This window comes from Carassius auratus, chromosome 15, assembly GCF_003368295.1.
Source record: "Carassius auratus strain Wakin chromosome 15, ASM336829v1, whole genome shotgun sequence".
NCBI lineage: Eukaryota > Metazoa > Chordata > Actinopteri > Cypriniformes > Cyprinidae > Carassius > Carassius auratus.
Window position 1 is genome coordinate 18,385,538 of NC_039257.1, and position 24,165 is coordinate 18,409,702.

At 42.7% G+C, this 24,165-nt stretch overlaps 1 protein-coding gene across 8 annotated transcripts in view; it reads right to left on the reverse strand.

Moving 5' to 3' along the window:
• Window positions 1-24,165, reverse strand: part of tenm4 (teneurin transmembrane protein 4) — a 206,451-nt gene that overhangs the window by 41,584 nt on the left and 140,702 nt on the right. For 5 of the 8 annotated variants that reach the window (XM_026282777.1, XM_026282779.1, XM_026282778.1 and 2 more), the window contains 7 exons: window positions 23,172-23,388; window positions 18,955-19,074; window positions 14,544-14,805; window positions 11,403-11,670; window positions 11,172-11,315; window positions 8,917-9,166; window positions 7,939-7,959 (listed from right to left, as the gene is read on the reverse strand). In XM_026282777.1, the coding sequence (XP_026138562.1) occupies window positions 7,939-7,959; window positions 8,917-9,166; window positions 11,172-11,315; window positions 11,403-11,670; window positions 14,544-14,805; window positions 18,955-19,074; window positions 23,172-23,388 (1,282 nt within the window). The remainder of the gene's footprint in view (window positions 1-7,938; window positions 7,960-8,916; window positions 9,167-11,171; window positions 11,316-11,402; window positions 11,671-14,543; window positions 14,806-18,954; window positions 19,075-23,171; window positions 23,389-24,165) is intronic. The other 3 variants (XM_026282782.1, XM_026282776.1, XM_026282781.1) reach the window with 1 other exon arrangement.

Below are 24,165 nucleotides of genomic sequence, written 5' to 3' on the forward strand. Positions count from 1 at the left end.
GCAGCTGGCCCATTCAGTTAATGAATAACGGATCAACTACAGAAAGCCTACGGACAGCGTACATAGCACATTCTGTGATGTGACTATCGTGGATTCGTATATCGCAATATCGATGCTTAAACGACACATCGTGCAGCCCCAAGCTGCATTCACACCATTTCGTAATTCCGAGATGACAACATGTGATGTTCTACTATGAGTTGTTCCAACTCCTGGGAACAGAGAATAGGGTATATCTGGGAATAGGGACTTTAAGCAACAGCCACTGATGGAATGGCAACAGCACTCTGATGTTGTGTTGTGCATATGAGACTGTAACAGTTACTTTGTGACATTCTACTGTAACCATCTACTACGGGAGAAAAGGTTTGCTGTAGTCATTACAATGTGACAGATTAGGCTGGTAAATGGTTTCATGGTATATAACATTGTAATTGCATCTCTATACGATTCTACCATTAGTCTTTTATTTAATCTCTGGTGATGTGTTTTAAACTTGAGATAATAAAAAAAAAAAAAAAATTGTTTGTACAAAGATATGTCTGCTGTTGGCAACAACACCTCAGGTAGCACTTAGACTAGAGCTGATGTGATGCGGACAATGTAAGTATTGCCCAAACATCCTTCTCATGATCCATCATTCATACTTCAATAAATGACTGAACGCCACATTGAGCCATCTTGTTTATGGTTGCTCAGTGATTTTTACGTTCTCTGCTATGGCGGTGTAAAAGCTTGCTTTCCGGTCATCTTAGCCGTTCCATTTGCAGATGTTGTTTAAAATCCCTAATATTCTGAGACATACATCTTGGACCATGTGACTACTATACCACCTGAACACACCATCAGATTCATTTATGTGCAACTTAAGTGCTACACCCGAGTCCATGAACAGCTCTGAGGTTGCAAAGTGGAAAACAATGTGAAGCTTGAGTAGAACGCCAAATGTTGAAATACGGTAATTATGACATGGCGTGAATGCAGCTTTAGTTCGAATCCTAGTTAAGCACTCCTCAACCTGTTAATCAAGGACTTCAGGCTTACAAAAAATTTCCAAGCAGTCGTTTTGGGGAAAGTTGGAGACCCTTGTTCCGAAGCACAGCTGGTCTCGAAAATGTTCATTGATCAACAGATGCCTTCATGACAGAGCATGTTCAAGGTTCTTCTTGGTGGCATGACAAGAGTGTCAATTTCGTAGGCCCTTGCTTTTCTTCCATTCGTCACTGGAATGCATCTTCCCAATTGAAATAAACTGACTTGCAGTGATTGTCTTTGTAGTCTAGTGCATTGGTTCCCAATCATGTTTCTGGACGCCCGCCCAACACTGCACGTTCTTCATGTCTCCTTAATCAAACACAACTGATCCAGATCATCAGCTCATTAATTCAGTCTCAAAGACCTGAAATGGATGTGTCATTAAAAAGGAGAGATGCAGAATTTGCAGGGTTTCGGGGGCGGGGGGGGGGGGAGCACTAACATCTACTATGTTAATGCTCAGCTATCAATGCAAATATGCAGTAAACAGTATTGAGCCATTTACCGCAGCATTGCACATGTGCCCATATCTAATAGTGACATGATGAGCGATGCCACCCCTTGTCTTGACGAAACTGTCCACAGGTAAGTCACGACCTGAGGACGCAGGGTTAAACGGAGATTTCATCATGAAGGATGGCATTTTTGAAGCCCGCAGGTGTCCTGAATTTACCCAACCTCTCGCCAAGAACCCACTCATATCCTGTCAGTCATACGTGAGCTTCATACTGTTAGCTGTCACACTGCTGCCTGTCAAAACCCACAGCTGGTTGTGCCACGCATCCCATATTAAGGGTTCATAACACCACAGGGAGGATGTGGGTTATATTTGAAAGCTTAGATCGAAGTTTGATGCCTGATGCTTTTTTTTCCTCGATACCACGCTGCCATTTGTCAAATTAAACATGTTAACGAACTGTGTATTCAGATCCGACGGCGATTTAAATGTGTAATTTGTCATCGGGTGAAATATTACACTGTATTGTGGGTAATGCAGCATGGGTACTTCTAATGGGGAGGGGTGGGTAATTGTATTCTTTAAGGAAGCAGAGTCCCCTGAGGGTGAGAAATATTTAAAACGCTGATACCGGGCTTATGCTAAGCTGGTAACTGCTGTTCCTGTCATGATCCTGGCTCCCTTTCCCCTTTTCCCCTCCCCTCTCTGATGCTTTTTCTTCTCTTCTCTTTGCACTAATCTTTCTTCTCTCGTTAATCTCCTTCAGCTGCTCCTCATTGCGCTACTCTTCGCGCTTGGCTTCCCGCACCTGTTTCCTCTTCTCCTCTGATTAACACTCCTACATCTTTCCCTTTCCTCCCTACCTGCCTTGCCAGATTATTCCCCTAAATACGCTTAACTGGTATGTCTTATTCCCTGTCGTTTTGTCCCAGTCTTAGTCCTGTTTGTTCGGGGTGCTGTGTGTGTGAGCCTGGAAGTTTAGCCGCTGCTCGTCTCCTGACCTGCTGATCTCTCCCTCTCTACTGCGAGGTTGCGGAGCTGTCCACCTTACTCAATCCGCCGGGGCGGCCGGTGGCTTTTGCTTTCTCCTTTTGTTCAAAGACGAGTTTTGGTTCCAGTTTTGCCCTTTGGGCTTTTTTTTCTGTTTGCATTCCCTAATACTCTGAAGCTCCTGAGTTTGAACATTAAAGACTATATTTGCTCCGCGAATTTCTCTCTCCGGTCCTCTTTCCTCACAACAGAATAATCTGGCCATTATGGACCCAGCAGGAGAGCATCCGATACAGACGGCCGTCGAGATCCAGGGAGTTATGCTGGGTAAACACGAGGAGGAATTATCGGCCGCCAGACAGGCCGTGGAGACGCTGGCGGCTCAGGTGACGGATCTGGCTAGACAACTCCACCAGTGTAGTCTCAATCCGCCAGCCCTGTCCGGATCCGTTCACTCCACGGAGCCTCGCATTAACAACCCGCCGTGCTATTCCGGTGAGCCCACCCAGTGCCGTTCATTTTTAATCCAATGCGAGGTTGTGTTTTCCCTCCAGCCGTCAACCTATTCTGGGGACAGGGCCAGGATCGCCTACGTTATCTCTCTCCTCTCCGGACGGGCTCGCCAGTGGGGAACGGCAGTCTGGAAATCAAGGGCTGTGTGTGTCGAGCGTTTTTCCCTCTTCAAGGAGGAGATGATCCGTGTCTTCGACCGGTCTGTCTACGGGGAGGAGGCCTCCCGCCTCTTGTCTTCTCTGCGCCAGGGTAAGCGCTCAGTTACAGACTTTTCTATCGAGTTCCGCACTCTGGCAACCTCCTGTGGCTGGAATGAACCGGCGCTGCTCGCTCGTTTTCTGGAGGGGCTCCACGGGGGTATAAGGGATGAGATATTGTCCAGGGAGGTCCCTACTCGCCTGGATGCACTGATCGACTTGGCCTTACGCATCGAGAAGCGTTTTGACCAGCGCCGCCGCGCTCGGGGTCTGGAGTCCGCCCTACTGGCCCCTCCGCCCGCCGATCCCCTGGCACTTCCCTCCTCTGAACCTGAGGCCATGCAACTGGGCGGCATCCGCATTTCCGCTGCAGAGCGAGAACGAAGAGTGGTCAATCGACTCTGCATGTATTGCGCTTCACCTGCGCATTTTGTCGCCGTGTGTCCGTTAAAAGACAGAGCTCGTCAGTGAGGGGAGGGCTTCTGGCGAGCGCAACCACTCTAGTCTCTCCTCCTAACTCCTGCACCACCTTCTCGATCCATCTTCGCTGGCCTGGTTCCTCTGCCTCCTGCAGGGCTCTGATTGACTCCGGGGCCGAGGGCAATTTCGTGGATGAGTCATGGGCTCGTGCGCAAGGTATTCCCCTGATGGAGTTAGATGCACCCTCTCCCCTATTTGCTCTAGATGGAAGCTCTCTCCCGAGGGTTAACCATGAGACTCCACCCTTAACACTCACTATCTCCGGTAACCACCGTGAGACCATATCCTTTTTAACTTTTCATTCTCCTTATTTCCCAGTAGTTTTAGGGCATCCCTGGCTAGTACTTCATAATCCCCAGATTAACTGGATAAGGGGTACCATCCTCTCTTGGAATGTGTCTTGTCATGTCAACTGTTTAACCTCTGCTATTCCTCCTGTATCCTCTGTCTCTGTGTTTCAGGAAGATCCAGGGGATTTGTCTGGGGTGCCGGAGGAGTATCACGATCTGCGGATGGTTTTCAGTCGTTCGCGGGCCGCTTCTCTCCCCCCTCACCGCCCTTATGACTGTAGCATCGACCTTCTCCCGGGCACTACGCCACCTCGTGGTAGACTGTATTCCCTGTCGAGGCTAGAACGCGAAGCTCTTGAAAAATATCTATCGGAGTCCCTGGACGCAGGTACCATAGTTCCCTCATCCTCTCCCGCGGGCGCCGGGTTCTTCTTCGTTAAGAAGAAGGATGGTTCCTTGCGCCCCTGTATAGACTATCGGGGCCTTAACGAGATAACTATTAAGAACCGTTATCCATTACCCCTCATGTCATCGGCCTTTGAGGTCTTGCAGGGCGCCAAATTCTTCACGAAGTTGGACCTTCGCAACGCCTATCACTTAATTCGCATAAAGGAGGGGGATGAATGGAAGACCGCGTTTAACACGCCCCTTGGGCACTTTGAGTATCGCGTTCTCCCGTTCGGCCTCGTAAACGCCCCCGCGGTTTTTCAGGCGTTGGTAAATGATGTTCTTAGAGACATGCTAAATATATTTGTTTTCGTCTATCTAGATGACATTCTTATCTTCTCGCCCTCCCTCCAGGTGCACGTCCAGCAGGTTCGCCGCGTTCTTCAAAGGCTTCTCGAGAATAGGCTGTTCGTCAAAGCGGAGAAATGCTGCTTTCACGCGCGCTCGGTCACCTTTTTGGGATCGGTTATTTCAGGGGAGGGCATTAGCATGGCCCCCGCTAAGGTTAAGGCGGTAATTGACTGGCCAGTTCCTGATTCTCGCGTCGCCTTGCAGCGTTTCTTGGGGTTCGCCAATTTTTACCGCCGCTTCATTTGCAACTACAGTCAGGTCGCCGCGCCCCTAACCGCCCTTACCTCTGTCAAGTCCAGTTTTGAATGGACCGAGTCCGCCCAGCGCGCTTTTGACCGCCTGAAGACCCTTTTCACGTCCGCTCCCATCCTAATGACCCCTGACCCCTCCAAACAGTTCATAGTCGAGGTTGACGCGTCCGAAGTAGGCGTTGGAGCTATACTCTCCCAGCGGTCTGCCTCCGATGGTCAGATCCACCCCTGCGCTTTTTTCTCGCACCGACTAACTCCCTCCGAGCGTAATTACGACGTGGGTAATCGTGAACTACTCGCTATCCGCCTCGCGCTAAGTGAATGGCGTCAGTGGCTAGAAGGTTCCTGCGTTCCTTTCTTGGTATGGACGGATCACAGGAATCTCGAATATATTCGTTCAGCGAGGAGGTTGAGTGCCCGTCAGGCTCGTTGGGCATTATTTTTCACCCGTTTCGACTTTTCTATTTCCTACCGACCCGGCTCGAAGAACGTCAAGCCTGATGCTCTGTCCCGCCTCTTCGATTCCTCAGAGTGCTCCGAGTCACGCGTTCCCGTTATCCCCGAGGGGCGTGTGATTGGTGCGGCCATCTGGGGAATCGAGAGACTAGTCAAACGAGCTCTTTCTCACTCCGCCACTCCCCGTCGATGCCCCTCTAATCTTCTTTTCGTCCCTGCATCCGTCCGTCCGGCTGTCCTCCAGTGGGCTCATACGTCCAAATTAGCTGCCCATCCCGGCGTTAGGGGCACCCTGGCTTCCATAGGCCAACGGTTCTGGTGGCCCTCCCGCGAACGGGACACTCGTAGTTTTGTAGCCGCCTGCGCGGTGTGCGCACAGACGAAATCTGGTAACTCCCCTCCGGCCGGCCTTCTTAGACCCCTCCCCATTCCCTCACGCCCGTGGTCCCATATCGCCCTTGATTTCATTTCGGGTCTTCCCCCGTCGGCTGGAAATACCGTTATCCTCACTGTCATCGACCGCTTCTCTAAAGCAGCGCATTTTATTCCTTTACCCAAACTCCCCTCCGCCAAGGAGACCGCCCAGACTGTCGTTGAGAATGTTTTTAAGCTACATGGTCTACCTTCTGATGTCGTCTCTGATAGAGGTCCACAATTCGCTTCGCAGTTCTGGAAGGAGTTCTGCCGTTTAATCGGTGCATCCGCTAGCCTCTCGTCCGGTTTCCATCCTCAGACTAATGGTCAGGCCGAACGAGCCAATCAGACCATCGGCCGCATATTACGTAGTCTTGCGTTTCGCAACCCAGCATCATGGTCTGAACAGCTCCCTTGGGCTGAATATGCCCATAATTCGCTCCCGTCCTCGGCCACTGGGCTATCCCCTTTTCAAGCTAGTCTCGGTTATCAGCCACCCCTGTTCTCGTGCAAGGACTCGGAGTCCAACGTCCCGTCGGCTCAGGCGTTCGTTCAGCGCTGTAAGCGTACCTGGAGGAGGGTCAGATCCGCTCTTTGCCGTTTTAGAGACCGGACCCTACGTATCGCTAATCGCCGCCGAGTCAAGAGCCCTAGATATATTTGCGGTCAAAGGGTTTGGCTGTCTACTCTTAACCTGCCCCTCCAGTCGATCTCACGCAAATTGACCCCTCGTTTCATTGGGCCGTTTCGAGTTTCTAAGATTATTAGTCCTGTCGCGGTCCGCCTCCAACTCCCTCCCAATCTCCGTCGTGTCCATCCTGTTTTTCATGTGTCTTGCATTAAACCGGTTATCCGCGCCCCACCCCGGTCTTCCACCCCCCCCGTTCAGGTTGAGGGATCCCCTGTCTACAGGGTTCGTAGATTATTGGACGTCCGCCGCCGGGGGCGGGGTCGACAGTACCTAGTGGACTGGGAGGGTTATGGCCCCGAGGAGAGAAGTTGGATCCCCTCCCGGGACGTTCTGGACCATTCGCTTATTGATGATTTCCTCCGCTCCCGCCAGGCTTCCCCCTTGGGAGCGCCAGGAGGCGCTCGTTGAGGCGGGGGCACTGTCATGATCCTGGCTCCCTTTCCCCTTTTCCCCTCCCCTCTCTGATGCTTTTTCTTCTCTTCTCTTTGCACTAATCTTTCTTCTCTCGTTAATCTCCTTCAGCTGCTCCTCATTGCGCTACTCTTCGCGCTTGGCTTCCCGCACCTGTTTCCTCTTCTCCTCTGATTAACACTCCTACATCTTTCCCTTTCCTCCCTACCTGCCTTGCCAGATTATTCCCCTAAATACGCTTAACTGGTATGTCTTATTCCCTGTCGTTTTGTCCCAGTCTTAGTCCTGTTTGTTCGGGGTGCTGTGTGTGTGAGCCTGGAAGTTTAGCCGCTGCTCGTCTCCTGACCTGCTGATCTCTCCCTCTCTACTGCGAGGTTGCGGAGCTGTCCACCTTACTCAATCCGCCGGGGCGGCCGGTGGCTTTTGCTTTCTCCTTTTGTTCAAAGACGAGTTTTGGTTCCAGTTTTGCCCTTTGGGCTTTTTTTTCTGTTTGCATTCCCTAATACTCTGAAGCTCCTGAGTTTGAACATTAAAGACTATATTTGCTCCGCGAATTTCTCTCTCCGGTCCTCTTTCCTCACAACAGTTCCATCATCCTGTCTGACATTTCAAATGATGTGCCCTGACTCTGGTTTCCTTAACGCGCACAATTCTTTAATCATTTTTTTCTGTTGCAGTAACCCACTTTGAGAGTTTACCCATGCGTCAAACTGGTCTCCATTGATCCACAGTACCAAATCAAAGCTCAGTCGTAGCACTGCCCATTTTACTGCTATCCAGAGAGTACGTGTTTTAATGCACTCCTTAGTACGCCTTCATTTACGAAAAAACACGTCCTGTGCATTCCACAGGCGGCCACAAAAGCAACTCTACATCAAAACAAAGACTGCATGGAGTATTTAGCTGAAGTTCATTCATCACAATAAATAGTATGACTCTTTAGAAGAGCTCTTACCTATGTCTGAAATCTTTATTTCTGTATTTAGCGAGAGCAGCATGAAAAGAAGAAAGTGGGAAAATAGGTTAGCTCAAAGTGTTAGTACTTAATTCATGCATTAATGTACAGAGAAAAGGTTAGAGTAGTAAAATTATACTACTACTATAATTCTACAAGCATATCTACTGTATTCATAATGAATAGAAAGGATTCCCTCATAGCACACATACTTATGTAGCCTAGGCCAGTGATTCTTAACTGGTGTGTCACTAGAGAAAATGGGTCACAGGTCTGTGCTTATGTGAAAAAACTAAGCTAAAAACAAAATGTATGTTATATTGCACACTTTTTTATTGTATGGTACAGTCTTGCAACAACACTTAATCCAGTGTAAACACTAAGTAAACCAGTTGAGAATGTCTGGCCTAGATGTCTATTTTCTGAATTTTATCTAGAAATGTAATGTATAGAGTTTGTTTGTTCTCAGTTCATCTCTAAAACGCATCCAGGTGGCTGCTGTGGCTTGTAAAGTATAAAATGCAAATTTACTAACAAATGTCTATGCCCAATAATAAATTGACGTTTTCCAAATTATTTTTTCTTTAACAGATATCTTGAAGATGTATGTGTGCTTATTGGGTCAAAGAAATGAATGATTTTTTTGCAAGGTTCATATTCATCCTATACATTTCTGAGCAATAGCAATTACATTTAAACAAATACTGTGGTTTATCCCGGCAAAAATGAATATTCAACAAATCCAATGGGGGTCTTTTGCAGCCGGACAGGTTTGCAATGATACCAACAATAAAATATTCTTTATTCTCTATTTCTTTAAAAGTAAAAGGCCAGTAACATTAATCCTGTTTTATAAGTACTGATAGTCAGATATTTTTTGGTTTGTGAGCAACTTATCTAACAGGATGTACAAAGCAAGTTGTCATTTTGGTGGGTATGCGAATACTTGTGTTTCTATACACATGCAGAATGCCAAACCTGAGCTCCAAGACACTCGTGACATTTCCCGTGGTGAAGATCCGACGGAGGTAGTTGAAATCCCCCACATACAGACTACCATCCGACCCACAGGCTAAAGCTACAGGTGCGAGCAGCTTGTTTCCGTCCGCAAGCCCGTTGCAGCTTGGACAGGAGATACTGCGCCTTCGCCCGTTACCCATGATGCTTCCGATGACAGGGGGCTGCTGGGAAATGAAGATGTTCTCGCCGTTACCCTTGTGCAGGATACCTGAGAGCCAAAGAGAGAGACGTCATAAGTGTTTTGTCCATTCATTCAGAGCAGCCTTCGCTCTGCAGTAAATCAACAGGTTTTATCGGATATGAGAAGCGGAGGTTTTAAAGCGGATTCAATTGTGCACAAATTTAATGACATTAAATGTGTTTGTATGGAGCTTTTCTCTGTCACAGAGCTATGGGACAGCTGCTGGCGCTTGAGAAAGGATTTTGCTAAATAACCAGCAGGATCGAGATGTGCTAAACGGAACTGAATTCATTTATCGAAAGGAGTTATTTTTCACTTGCACAGCCAGATGCTGCTGTACAGAGCCCAGCTAAGTAAAGGTTCACAGTCACAGCATGAAAGACAACTTCCTCTTATTATCAGTATCACAGTCAATCTGAATCTCCATGGCATGCCTCAATGAATCTCCAGCGCTGAACAGTTCACCGCAAACGCCACTCAAAAGTGGCAGAGTGGCAAAGTTTGCGAAACTCAATTTCCTGTGATTTTTATTGTGCGCCGTATTCTCCCCGAGCACCTGTTGAATAGTGCTGTGTTTTGAGAGATGCTAAATAACAGCGCTTCCAGTCTGCCCATGCTGATTGGCTGGAAATGCAGGTGGGTTTACTGGCATTCATGCAAAGGTTTATTCTGATCAAGCTCGAAAATTCACTGCAAATTTCACTGTGTAAAAAGCTTTCAGTTGAAACCATGCATTTCCTTGAAGCTTTAAAGCAATTTTGGAATACATTTACCTGCTGGTAAAGGTTTTAGAAAAATACAAATTACTGATCAGTCACATATCAGCTTTTGCGCCGAAGAGTTTTCCAGATAAATGTGGAGCTGTTTAAAAAAGTTTTTGTAAATTGAATGGATTAGGCATTAAAACACAAAAAGTCAGAGAGTGAATCACTTTATTTGGAAAATAACTTTTCACAAACCCTAAACTTCTAGCAAAACCTCACGAAATTGTGTGGCATGTTTGGTGTGAATAGTTTTACGGTGAAAAAATAAGTTAAATTAATTTTGCCTAACTTTCAGGTGTACACACAAAAACGTGAGATTTTGCTTCAGTGCGTTCATTTTCTTTACGTTTTACAATTTTTTGTACATTTTTTTTTACAAAGCCTGGCATTATTTTTTTGTCTGATATATATATATATATATAGATTTTGTAATTTTTTTGGCAGCAATTCAAGTTTACATGAGTGTGATTAAGTTTCATTCAGGTGTAAAAACTTTTCATAGAGCCTGATAAAATTTTGTTGTGCACTCTGTGTGAATAATTTGACGGCGGAAATTACCGGAGCCAAGGAGAAGCAATTATGAAGAGGACATTAAAACAAGTGTAAACGAAATGGTTGCAAATTCACTTGGGAAAAGAGAGGGTAAGAGTGAGTTGACACTTGAAGAATTTGAGCAAATTTTTACCGGAAGTCCTCACGTCGACATCGCTGGGTTTTAGTGACAGACCAAGCTGCCACCTGCGCTCCTAACACTTGTGCTGAAAGTGCGCCTCATTTACCGAGATAAGTGCGCCTGTGCGCTGTCAGAAAGACTACTTGACAGGAACTGAACGGAGCAGTTTAGGCAATCACCGATTTCAGAGCCAATTCAGCACCAGTAGGAAAACTGACATGTTCTACTCCAATAAGGAGTTGCTGTCATACGGATATAATCACTGAACCGATTTGAGCTAAATAATAATGACACTATTGTTTTCTGTAGAGCTGCTAATAGCTGAATTGAACATTTCATGATTGACTGTTATTTTCCTGTTTATCAATTTGAATCTGTATTGTATAAGGTGCTATACTGTATGAATTCATGTGATAACATCTGGTCACAGTCCAAGCTGTGTCTTCTCAAGCAACACATGTTTGTCTTCAGCAAGTAGTGAGCATTTCTGAGAGTTTCCACAATGGGGAAAACCCTACAAATCGAATCATTAATAAGCAACTGTGTGTCTGTAAGCAACTGAATATCTTTCATGTTTCTAGATGTACTAGCTCACCACTTTGGATATTTAGAGCATGATGTTTGTCCACGCTCCAGCCGCCCAGGTGGGATGCAGTGGTTTCGTATCCTTGCAGGATGGCTGTTCGCTTCTCCCAGAGGATCAGATCCGGACAGGATTCATACTCGAAGCCCACCGACACTAGCAGGAGTGAATTAGAGCCACATTTGAACTTGAGTGACAACAGCTCTGAGAAATGAGACACTGACAACGTCATTCTCCACTTACCGAAAGCCTCAGACAGCCCATACACTTTCTGGCTGTAGACATCGGCCTTGTCCCAGACAAAGTCGTAGGAGAGGTTGGGTGTAGCTGAGAACCACTTCCTGAAGAGCCTACCCTCGACGGCCACCATGAGGTGCACCTTCATCAGGCTGAAGGGGATGGTGGAGTGGGTCAGGGTGATCCGCAGGAGGGACTTGTACCCCGATGTCCGGCTGCTCAGGTAACTCAAACGCACATCTGTACCTGGGATCCGCACTTCCTCCTGGAGGGTCTGGAGAGAGAGAGGTGAAATTGTTCATTTTAGTCACAAGAAAACAGAGCAAAGAGTAACAAATTTGCTAATTTTGTGGGGAATGAACCCTGCTGAGAAGTGTTTGCATTATTTAGCATCTCCGGTATATACGCAAATGAGAATGAATTAATTTTTTCACAGCAGACGTTTTATTATACAGTGCAAAAAATACCAATTATTGGGTGAATCTAGGGCATATTTCACCTCAAAGAGAAAGAATAAACTTTTGATATAAAAAACGCTTTTATATATAAAAAAAATCTCCAAATATACACTACTTTGGTTTGGGGTTGAAAAGATTGTTTCTGAAGAAGTCTCTTGGCTCAACAAGGCTACATTTATTTGCTCAAAAATACAGTTAGTCAGTACTATTGTGAAGTACTGTATTATTACAAGTTACAAGACTTGGTTTCTATTTTAATACGTATACAGTAAGTCATTCCTGTGATGGCAAAGATGATTTATAAGTATATAAAATATACACATATATGTATAAAATATATACACATACACACCATTTTTTTAAATTATATTATACACATTGCTTTCCAAAAAAAAAATATAATAATAATAGAATAATGCTGTTTATTTCACCATATATTAGATAAATGATCACACATCATGCCAATAGTCTCTGTTCTTATGGTGAACCTCTAACAAATATCCTATTAAAAAATAAAAATAACATAAGTATATACATACTTTATATATATATATATATATATATATATATATATATATATATATATATATATATATATATATAAATAAATATATATATATATATATATATATATATATATATATATATATATATATATATATATATATATATATATATATATATATATATATATATAAACAATTTGAACTTGCAATCTAGCCCTGATGAAGGCAAGTGCGATCAAAAAGGTGAAATATACAGTATTAATTTTATTTCTGATTTGACCTCTCCTGGTGTGCATTAAAAAAAAAAATACTACTACTACTACTAATAATAATAATGATTTTTCCCCTTCCATACACTTTGTAGATTCTGTAAATTTTCCTTAGAACAACCATAGTTCCACCTAAATGTTTTTAATATAATTTTGGGGTTGAAATGTGACCCAGAAACCTGTAAAATACTTAATTATCGTAAAAAGTTAACAAATTACTCATTGAAAAGCAATACATATGTCTAGGTCACACAGGCATCAACAACACCTTCATTTTCGCACTGGAAGTCAGTTCGGAGATTTGGTGGCTCTGAGGTTTCTCATTGCTCACAGCAGAGCTCTCATTAACTCTCAGCGTATCGCTCCTTTATCACAGTCGGGCACAAAGCTGACCAATAAACACAGCCGATCGGTACTGCGTCAATAAACACTGATAAGAAAAGCTCCTCCATAGACATTTCCGTTTGTAAACCTGTGAAAACTCTCTGTGTGGGTGTGTGTAGAGGTGTACGAATAAATAGCCTGAAGATTTGGGATGGGACAGATCTGTGCCGATATTAATAGCCCAGACAAGCACAATGCATGTGAGGCTGACTCATTTATCTTGTTAACCAAATAAGACGACAAAATAATTAGAAAGGTGGCATACAGGTACAAGTAGAACAATCAGTACTCAAACAAACACACACACACATGCGTATTACAAAATATCTATTTAAAGGATACAATGAAATGAACATACATATACTCACACACATAAAACCTAGATGACAGTCAACGCAAGTCCAAAACACAGATATTTTTTGCAAGCACTGACTGTGAAGCACCTCCAGGAGTCAGACTCAAAAAGCTTCCATGCTGTTTTTGTCTAAATGTAATTATAGTTCTTCAGAAAATGTCTGGCGTAGTAAATTGGACTGTGTATGTCTGCCCAATTACACACAGGAGATAAAATCACAGGACTGCCACCCCAGACAGATCCTCCTACATTCCCTTCTGATGTACATTTCCCAATATATGCCGCTGCTGTCTATCAGAAAATCATTACGAAGCAGTACCAGTCTGGGATCAATTGTGGCAAATTACCAAATTTTTTCATCAGTTTGAGACAGCCGTCGAATTCTGAACGGTTTGTAACTGTCAGACTAAACGAGAATCAGACTGTTTAAAAACATTAGTCTTAAAAGTTAAGATGAAGACAAAAATATAGTTAAATCAAAACAAACAAAAAACAAGCTTTTTAAATACACAAATTGGAATTGAAAATGTAATTAAAGTTTACATTTGAGTTAAAAAAAAAAAGTGTTGGACTTTATCCATTGGTTGTTGATTAGATAGCGGTAGATCAGAATTTTAAGACGAATAGTAAGAAAAGAGGCGGAGTTTAAGAGGCCAAAATAATAGAAGAATCTAGAAGTCTGTCATTTAACTGGAATCACGGAGTACAAAGATAAAATAAAAAATGTATATATGTCAGTGCTGATAGCCTTGTGGGAAGCATGCCTACATGTAGCACTGTTGTGCTACGGGTGTCTTGAGTTCAAATCCCGGCTGGAGGACCTTCCAGATCCCGCCCCCCTCTTCTCGCCCACTTCCTGTCAACTCTGAAATTTCCTATTATCATAAAGTCATAATCGTGAAAAAAAAAACTGAAAAAACAAATGAATGTATGTATAAATCACCTACAGTAACATGGATTTAAAACTTTATATTTTCATTTAGTATGTTTGTATCATGATGCATTTTCTAGAACATTTAGTGGGGGTAACTATATTGAGAAGGAATACATTAAATTGGATATTTTTTTGTCAAAATTATGTTGCCCTGCCCTCATTATTTTGGTTGCATTAACTGATCAATCGTACACATTTAGAATTGTAACACATTTTTCACTTCCTCTCTATAGCTTATCACCTGGATCTCTGGAACGATGTTGCCCCTCTCGACGCAGGTCCCTGCGAATGCTGTCAACGGGGCAGGCAGGACGATGGGCATGGGACGGGTGAAGCTGCTCAGGTCACAGCTGGGGATGTCATTGACCTCATGTCTCATCACGATGGTGTCCATGACAAAGAAGCGTCCCCACGGCAACCACAAGGTGTGCTCCTGAGTGATGAACGGAGCGCGCTCAAACCTCAGGGCTACAGCCACACCCCCGTTACTCACCAGGTCAAAGCTGAAGAAAAGACAACATGTACAGTTAGACACGGAGCAGCGACTGTGATAAAGCCATTCATTCATTTTCAATAATGTTAGAATATAAAGTAGTTTTCTTTTAGAAATTGTAACTTTGCAGTTGTGGTTATCAAAATCTGGGTCGGTAACCGCAAGGTTGTTGGGTTTAAGCCCCACAAAGAACTATCCATTAATGATCACCTTTATCCCCTTAAGTAAAACTTCTACCATAAAATTACTCTTCCCCTTATATTATGTTGCAAACTGACCCGTTTTGAGTTCTCACAAATAAAGGCTAACCTATGGTGTTTTAACAATCTGATTTGTTGTTCAATGTGCATACAAAATGTATTATGATTATGATATTTGGAGGTTCATTTGACCTGCATATTTAATCATTAATGGCAGCTACACGGACCCAAAATTAATTTTTTGAAATTGTCAATTTCTCAACTACCCTTTGAGGCTATTTACACTTATGCCTTAACTCTTATGAAAGAGTTTCCAAATTGGATGAACAACTATTTTGAAATAAACATTAATCATTTATAAGCGTCTATACCATATTTCCATACCATAATTCTCTACATCTACCAATCTATTTAATTATTTTATTCATACATGTCAGAATTTAGAGTGTGTGGATCTGATTCATTAATTACAGTTATTTGCTCAAGTATGCCAACTGTCACACCCTTGAAAATGGTGTCTTGATTTCCTATTCAATAAAATTGCAATGGCATTTCCTTATCTCATAATGCCATTTACCAACATTTTAATCAACATTATTCGCCATTACTCTGTACTGTCATCAAAACCAGACTTAATAAAGGTTGTAATTCATTATGTTTCTCTAAATGACAGGATTCCATTGAAAAGGACTCGGCTTCAGTTAGTCGGGACGGTTTTTATCTGGCAGCTCCACAATGTGACTGGAATACAATGAACCACTGGCTCAGTCTAATACACTGTGCTTTTGAATTTGCATTAATAAAATCCGCATGAATGGGTGGTGTGTGATGTCGTTATTCTCTTTTGGGGAATAAACTGGCAAGATTCCTCTTCGCCGCAGTAGCCGTGCGTATGCCGCTGAGCGTCTTTGTTGTGCTTTGATAAAGGAGGTGAGAGGGGAAATGACATTTAAGGGAAGGGTAAAGTATTATTGATCTGTGCATCTGAAGCTGTCTGCGCTAACATAACTTTACAACAATGCTACAATGGCAGAACACGCTCTGCATATAGAGTCGCTCTGATCAGAGAGCTCTGTTGTTGACGCTGCTAAACAGAAACGAAACAGGATGCTGTATGCAGGCTATCGTGTGTGCGGCTCGCTAGATGACTGATTGTGTACAAACCCAGAATGCTACTCTGATCTGCTTTCTTGTGTATCATCATGGGGAGACACACCTTTACAACACGCTCTGGTAGAAATGAAAGCAAAAATGCACTTTAGTGCCAAATACGGCTACAACACAAACAGCCGATTAGCAATTATGTGATACGTGGACTCGCAGAATGCACTGTACTGTGTGTCTTTGTTCTCAGGGTTTGGCAGAGATGCGGCGTGCATCTGTAGTCACACCTCACGCTGCTTGAACATTAATTCAACTACATATCCCAAAGGGCTATTCACAGAGCTTTCATTGGCACGGCTGATAAACAAAGGTCTGCTTTGCCCTTGTTGTCGTGCCCTTGCTAAAATGTGAGAATTTGTCTGTGCGCTGTGGGAGTTTGAACAGAGCGTGCTTGTTAGGGAGTGTCTGCGAGAGACAGCCTGTGTGCGTTTTTATGCAGCTGTATAGAGTGCACGCTAATCTGCAGTAACAGCTAGCCAGCCAGTCACATGCGATGAAAGATGTGCACAAACATATAACCATTACACGGGCACACACACGGCCCTAAAGGCTGCCATGCCAATCGATGAGCGATTCACAGGCCTGTTATCAATCACACAAGCACCTCAGGCAAGGGTGACACACTTTATTAGTGCATTCAGCCTTTCAGTGCACACTTTGAAGGGACGCAGAGCTAACCCAAAGGGGTTAGCCAGATCGATGGCTTAGACCCCAAACAGGTTGAAGCCACCCACTTCTAGTCCTCTTAACTGAACTTAGGCTGTTCACAGAGTGGCATAATTTGGTTGTGAGTCCTGAGAGCTATATATGGTTGAATTCACGAATAAATTTGTTAAGACAAGCACATTCTAAAACTGACTCCCTTAAAATTTTCAACCAACTGCATTTTGAGAGCAAGGGGAGCTTTATTTTAGTTATTTGTTAGTATAGACATAAATGTAACTATTATAATACAATTAGTATTATTACATAAAATTTACCATGGATTTACTTCAAAACCATTTACTATAGTTAAATCATGGTAACCACAAAATGACCCTGGTTTTGCTACACTAATTACTACTACACTCTGTGATTATACAAATGGTAATTAATATGCCAAACAACACGATTACTACATCTTTTCCTATAATGAAGCCACTGTACATTTTCCCAAGGGATAATGTACCTGAAAACATTTTAAAATTTTAGCTTTATGTTTATTCAGTTTACATGCTAATCAGTTAGCCAACCGATTAGCATGTAAAAAAAAAATGAAACAAAACAAAAAACAGCATATGCTGGTTAGGTATGTTTTGATGCTGGGATGCTGGTTAATGCTGGTCATGTGCTTGCAAAGGACCAACATAAATCATTAAAAGGACCAGCATAAAGCAGCATCCCAGCGTCAAAACATAACTATGCTGTTTTTTTTCAGCAGGGTAGGTGATTAGCCTAGCTGTTCAGCTTAGCATCCTGTTAACTTATCCACCAATTAGCTTAGCAAACTACTTAAAAAATGTCCAGCATATAGTTTGCCTAGGATTTAATCCAGTTTTTCTTTCTTTTTTTTCCACTGTTAATTTGCGCCATAGTTGCCACTATCCCAGGGACAGTAATGAACAAACATTCTTCCAATAATGTTATCTGTTCGTTCTGAATGTTTTCAACATGTTAGCACAGAAACATAATTTATAATTGTTCATGGACTGCTTTAGTTGGATATTTTTGTAATTATTATTATTATTATTATTTTTTTACATTACTTACTGCTTGTTTCAGATGCTTAAGAGAACATTCAAAAGTCAAGTTCAAATTGAATAAATGATAATGAAAAAATAAATAAAAAATAGAATGTGTTTAGAATAGAATGAACTTTTTGACATTCTTAGAACATTAATAATGTTAAAAATTATGTTTTCATAACTTAGTGGTAATATTAATTAAACATTCTTAGTTTGTTAGCTGGACCCCCCCAAACCTTATTTTTATTATTTAGAATAAAATATTGTTATATTTTTGGTTCCAAGGAGTATTGAATCTCTCATGACTTCGACTACTTTAATTATCATATGACATCTTCTAAGTCTGCCATCTATAGTTCATTGATTCTTGATTACGTGACACAGCATTCTGCTCTCTCCTTCAGGAGATCAGGGTTGCTTAAGGGACTCTCAATGCATCAAAGCAGATGTATAATAAATGGCTTTTAGGATGTCAAGAGTCTGACTTTTGCAAAAATGTTGTATTCCATGAATATCCACAGCATGTTACTTGGTCATTCCTACACTAGTGGTTGGCAGAGAACCAGAGGGACCTCTTTGGAAGTGGACAAAGAAGTAATTTAAAAAGTAAAGGCACCAGTATAGAACAGACCACAATCAAACAAAATCAGTTAAGAGAGCTTTCCCATTTTTAAGCAAGCAAACAGGTGCACTGGTGATTTCATGCCGTACCGAGTCTGTTCTTGCAGTGTTTGATGGGCTGTTATGGGAGGGTGACCATGTGTTTACGAGCAAAGAGAGGGAAAAAATACAGAGAGCCAGGGAGATGGAAGATTGTTTATGGCTACAGAAACCACCATCCAAGCAAACAGGCAAAATTTGCAATGGTGTGCTGGGAATAAAATTGTCCTCCAATTTTATTTCCAGCATATTATAGAGCATTCTGCCATACAGAAAGCAATTAGCATGCACAGATGTGGGTTAAAGGTGCATGCATAATGATTGTGATATGAAAAAAAAAGTTCAATATATTTACATTTTAATTGCTAACCCAGATCTTTAAAAACCATTTCATCCCATGCCATAACTTACCTGCCGTCCTGTCTGGTGATGGTATACCCATAGGCTGGTCTGTTAATGAAGCTGATATTTACACCAACCAACGGAGTCCCATCTGAAGTCACCACTTGTCCCCGGATAACACAGGCATGACTGTGAGGTTAAAAAAGTAAAATCATATGGAGTAAAACAGGTCATGTGGTTTTACAGTGTAGAAAAGCATCAGATGCTATTTGTAAACACATATAATAAATTAAATGAATCCCAAAGCTCCGAGGAAACCTAAGCGGAGTTTCCAATCCGAGAAGCAAAAGATAAGAGCAAAAAAAATAAAATAAAAAGGGATAGTGTTTGTGCCATTCCTGCTGTTTGAGAGAACAATGCGGAGGTATGAGTGCTTTCAGTCACAGCAGATATCTGGGCTTGAAACTGCCTCTATCTGATGTTATCTGTCTGCCTCAGGAGCTCTGACTTACTGATCGATATGAAAAAGTCAAACACTGATTCTTAAAATCCTCGCTCTTAAAAACAACTCCCCGCTTGACACAACTTCTGACTCATAGCATTAGAGATTTTTTAAATCAGGCTTCATGCTGTTCAGGCCGGAGATTACAAAGAACAAAAAAAAAAAATCTAATTTATATATTGAAACTATTACACAAATGTTAGAGCTGTCACATTTTGTAAGTTCATACATTTCACCTGCCGCATGATCTAAGATCTTTAATTAATTTGATTGAATAATAGGCATATCATGTGATCTGCTATAACTGAAAGCCAGAAATCAAGAATTATCCAAGAAATGGCCTACGAAGTAAAATATGATATTAAAGTACCTTAACACATCAGCAACGTTAAAGAAAAAAAATTACACATTGGGGCTGTTTCTAAGAAGGTATTAGGTATTAAACATTTGCCAGGTAGCGGAACAATTAACACTGGTGTGTAAGAGGCTGGCCCCTTCCTGTCCTTACTGCGGGCAAGATCACAGACCCAACAATATCCCTGTCCCAGGGAGGCTAACTTTATGCTAATTTAAACAGCCTCTCACCTTCAGCAGTCCTTGGCTCAGCTCTGTGTCCCTGTAAACAATGCTAGTAGAGATAGCGCCCAAGTGCACAGCCCCACCACAATGTCTATTATCAGACCACGAGCGAACTCAAGTAGAATAGAAAATAGAGACTGAACAAGTGACAAAGAAAGATTACTAAATAAAAGGGTGGAAAGGTAGAAAGGGAGAGAGGGAGATAATGTGTGAAGCTTTTGTCTATCTACAACATTGCTCGAGGTGACAGTTTGATTTAGAGAATTCCCATTCAGAAGGGGCAGCTATGCAAGTTTTCACAGGAAGCACTGAGTGGAACTGAGCCGCAGCGAAATATGCCAAGCTGATTCAACAACTCCACGACAAATGATTTAAATATGGACAATAAATGGATCTGAAGAAGATAAAGGAAGAAAAGTGAAATGGTCTAGACAAAAAAGTTCATTTATTCAGCAAACGCTATTCTTAAAAAAAGAAGGAGGTTTATAAACGACAGAGATATCACCTTGTGTAGCGCTGCGTTGACAACCACGTAATAGAAGCAAATTGTAGGTTGTGTCTGACTTGATATTAGAAGAGACATCTTAAATAACTATGAAGGAAAGCACACTAAACTGTCCTGAGAGGCAGCTTCTGGGAGCGCTAAGAAGCATTTTTGTACGTACAGAGTGGTCTGAATGCTTATGCGTTTGGGAAAGGCAAACATATTTAATGGTCAGAATTAATGTTTGCAAACTCCATTGAAGCAGATTTAGCAAATAAAAGTTGCAGCAAGTTTCTTTAGCACTGTGAAGCTAACAAGCTAATTAGATTTGCATATGTAAACAGCCACTTTTGGCGCTTTTCGACTGCGTGGTACGGCTCAGTACGGCTCGGCACGGTTCGATCCTTCGCTGGCTGTGCTGATTTAAATCTAGCGGTTATGTTGTGTTTGTGTTGCAAGATCAGTGACGCACGCAGGGAGTGACGATTCTCTCCGGCCAATCCGTGATCAGCAGAGTTTACACGTTAGGTTTTGGTTACAACATCACTAGGAACCTCGAATGAGGTGGTACTAATAAAAGTACCAGGGACCAGGTACTGTTCCCAGTGGAAAACCCCCCAAAAGTGAACCGTATCATATCATACAATGCAGCGGAAAAGCGCCATATGAAACTAGGGTCATTATCAGGGCATTGCTAAGCATTAGCAACAACCCAAAAGCATCAATGTTCCTAATTTTACAGAAGATGCTGTCAGTTCATCTGCGGCCCTCGTTCCTGTAAACAAACATGGTGTTATGCCATAGCAAACACTGCTAATTACTTTAAAAACTTAGTGAGAGGGGCAAAACATAAAAACATGCTCCCTCTCTTGCATTATTTCAGCATACAGCAGTTCTTCCCTTTCGCAGAAACTGCAACATGCTCTAAATAGGCTAAATGGAGAGAAATAATGGGCCATCTCAGGCTGCTCCTCTTCTCCATCTCCGCATGATGGTAAAAGGGGCTAAGCACACTCATATGCAGCAGGTAAACAACTCCAAGCAAACACATTTATTCTTTTGTGTGATTCATGGTGTTCAGATAAACAGATCACATGCTGTAGAAGTTAGAGAACATTGGAAGAACATTCTAAAAGTTTTAGACCTTGTAAAACAGGGATGAAGGGTGACTTTGATCATTACCAGCCATGTTACTTTCTTGTGGTTGGACATGTGGATTTTTGTAATGTCTCTGTGCAGGCAGAGGTGGTTGTGGAATCAATAAAGAAGCCTGATCAGGTGATGGCAAGGGGCTCTTTTAGACCGACTGTGGCTATGTCTTAGAGGTCCATCTGGGCTGCTGTCAGCCGGTCTCATATCTGTCAGTGGGTGGAAGAACTAAGAGGTAATAAATAATATATCATCCCTGATATTTTTAGGTGAATTGAGGTCTCCGATCTTGCAGCTGCTGGCCGACTTCTATGGCTTACAATTATTTATGTCTATTTTTTTTTTCTTGGGAGATGATGGTGATGAAAGGTAGGCCGAGACTCCCGTCTTGAAATAATGAAGAGTGTATCGGGAGACTCCCTACAGAGCGTCGCAAAAATGTCACCTTGGAAAAATGTCACCGGGTAATACAAGATCATTTCATGAATACCGGGTGACGTAAACAAAAGGCAATATCAAACAAAGTCCAGTGTTTCATCTTTGCATGAGGTTATGTGCATCGGACACTCTGACACATCTTGTTTGAGGGCACAGTGATTTATGCAATGGAAGAACGTCTGGCAGATAGGACTGAAATGGTGCAGGAAGGACAGCGCTGGACAGCTTTGAAGTGATCAGAGTCTCATTAGGACAGCGCAAATTAGACAAAGGGAGCCCATATTTGCCAGAGGATCAGTCACGCAAAGCAAAAGGCCATTTGGTCCAGAGTCTGAATTGAACTGTGGGAAATGCCCATTTAAGAGATGTAAAAACAATACCCTGCTCACCATAGTTCAGGGAAGGACTGTTCACTGATCCAAAACCCCTCTAAACAAGAAATTTCCTCTCGAGTTACCTAATGAACAAAGCAAGACAAGGTCTAAAAACAAAAGGCTTTGAATCGAAGACCTGTTTGGCACATTATGCCTTATGGAGATATGAATAAAAACATCAACGCACCCTGGGCGACAGCATTAGAGACATTCTCCATGGAGAGCACAAAAAGATACTCATTTGCTTGTTACGTTTTCATTTTTTGCCTTTGAAATGTCAGCTCTGCTTTCATGAAAGGAAATGTGGGGATACTCTACGACATTTCAAAGGAGCACAACTTTTCCCCAAGTCTCTGGCATCGTCTTTTGTGCTCATTTCAATTGAGAACACAAGGAGAGAGAGGGACGAGACCAGTGCACGAGTGGGATGCAAATGCAAAAAGTTGCATTCAATCTAGGTATTGTTTACAGATAAAAAGGGAACGCCACAAAATGGAGGCAAAAGATGAAAAGTCACATGGGATCACACAGTGACAGCACTGCTCTCTCATACCAAACATCTTTGGGGCACCTTGGGATGCGCCCCATGCCCTGTTTGTTTACAGGAACAAGAGCTGTAGATGGATTGACAGCATCTACTTATAGTTACCGATTGATCTAAATATTACCACTATGGGGAATTGGGATTTGGGAGAAGTATGGAAAATACAACTTAAACTGCAAGAAAGTGCATTGAAACCATTGCTCAAGAAACACTTACGTGCCATCGAAGGGGTTGGTGCCAGGGATGACGTGGGTGCTGTCCCGGCCCACCAGGAAGCGGACACGCTGGTAAAAGGACTGCAGAGTACTCAGAGTGGAAGAGATCTGGGTTTCCTGGATAATATCCAGTGGATCAGGAGAGCCCACACACAGAGAAGTGGTGTGGCATGATGTCTGCAAACAGCAATCTGGGTCCATACAGTCCATCAACCCATCTGATAGAGAGAGAGAGGGTTTAATCTTTAATAATGGGAATGTAGTGTCAGCAAATTAAGTGTTTCTTTTCACAAAATGACTTTGATGGAAGTGAAAAACAATTTATCTGCTTATAAACTGCCTTCACTTAGAAATGGCTAGATATACATAGTTTCTATCTGGACAAAGCTAATTTAGGTGGTTGAACAGATAGACTACCAAGCTGGTGGACTTGGTTTCCTGAGGTGGATCAGCTTGGTCAAGTTGGTCAGAGGTCGTAGACCATCATAGACAAGGTGCCACATTAACAGATTCAATTAGGGCAGGGTTAAGGGAGTAGGTATAGGGCCTTATTAGACCCAAACTGTGGACAAAGGCACCGGTGAATGTTTCAGAGACCAGCCTGATCAGGTATGACCTGGTTACCAAAAATGTTCAGAACCTGGTGCACAGATGCCTTCCAACATGCTTATTCTGTCCAAGCTAACGTCATTCCCCAAGGTCAGTATCTTTAAAGGAAATTAAAAAGATTGAATCGTCCCAAGACGAACATGGGCGAACTGTTAGCAGGATCTTGAAAACTTCTGAGATATAACTGCCTCTTTTGGATGGCTTTTCTGTGCCCTACAGCTGCGTTACTGCAGTAAGTTAGAGCCAGTCTGGCTGCTTCTTTCATTTTCCCCCACTTTCCAACAGTTTCCACACCTTTACAAGCAGCTCAGCCTCTCCCTCCTGTAATTCAGCTGAAATAATTCAGGACTTCAGGCCATGCTGAGAGGAACCCTTTAATGTACTGA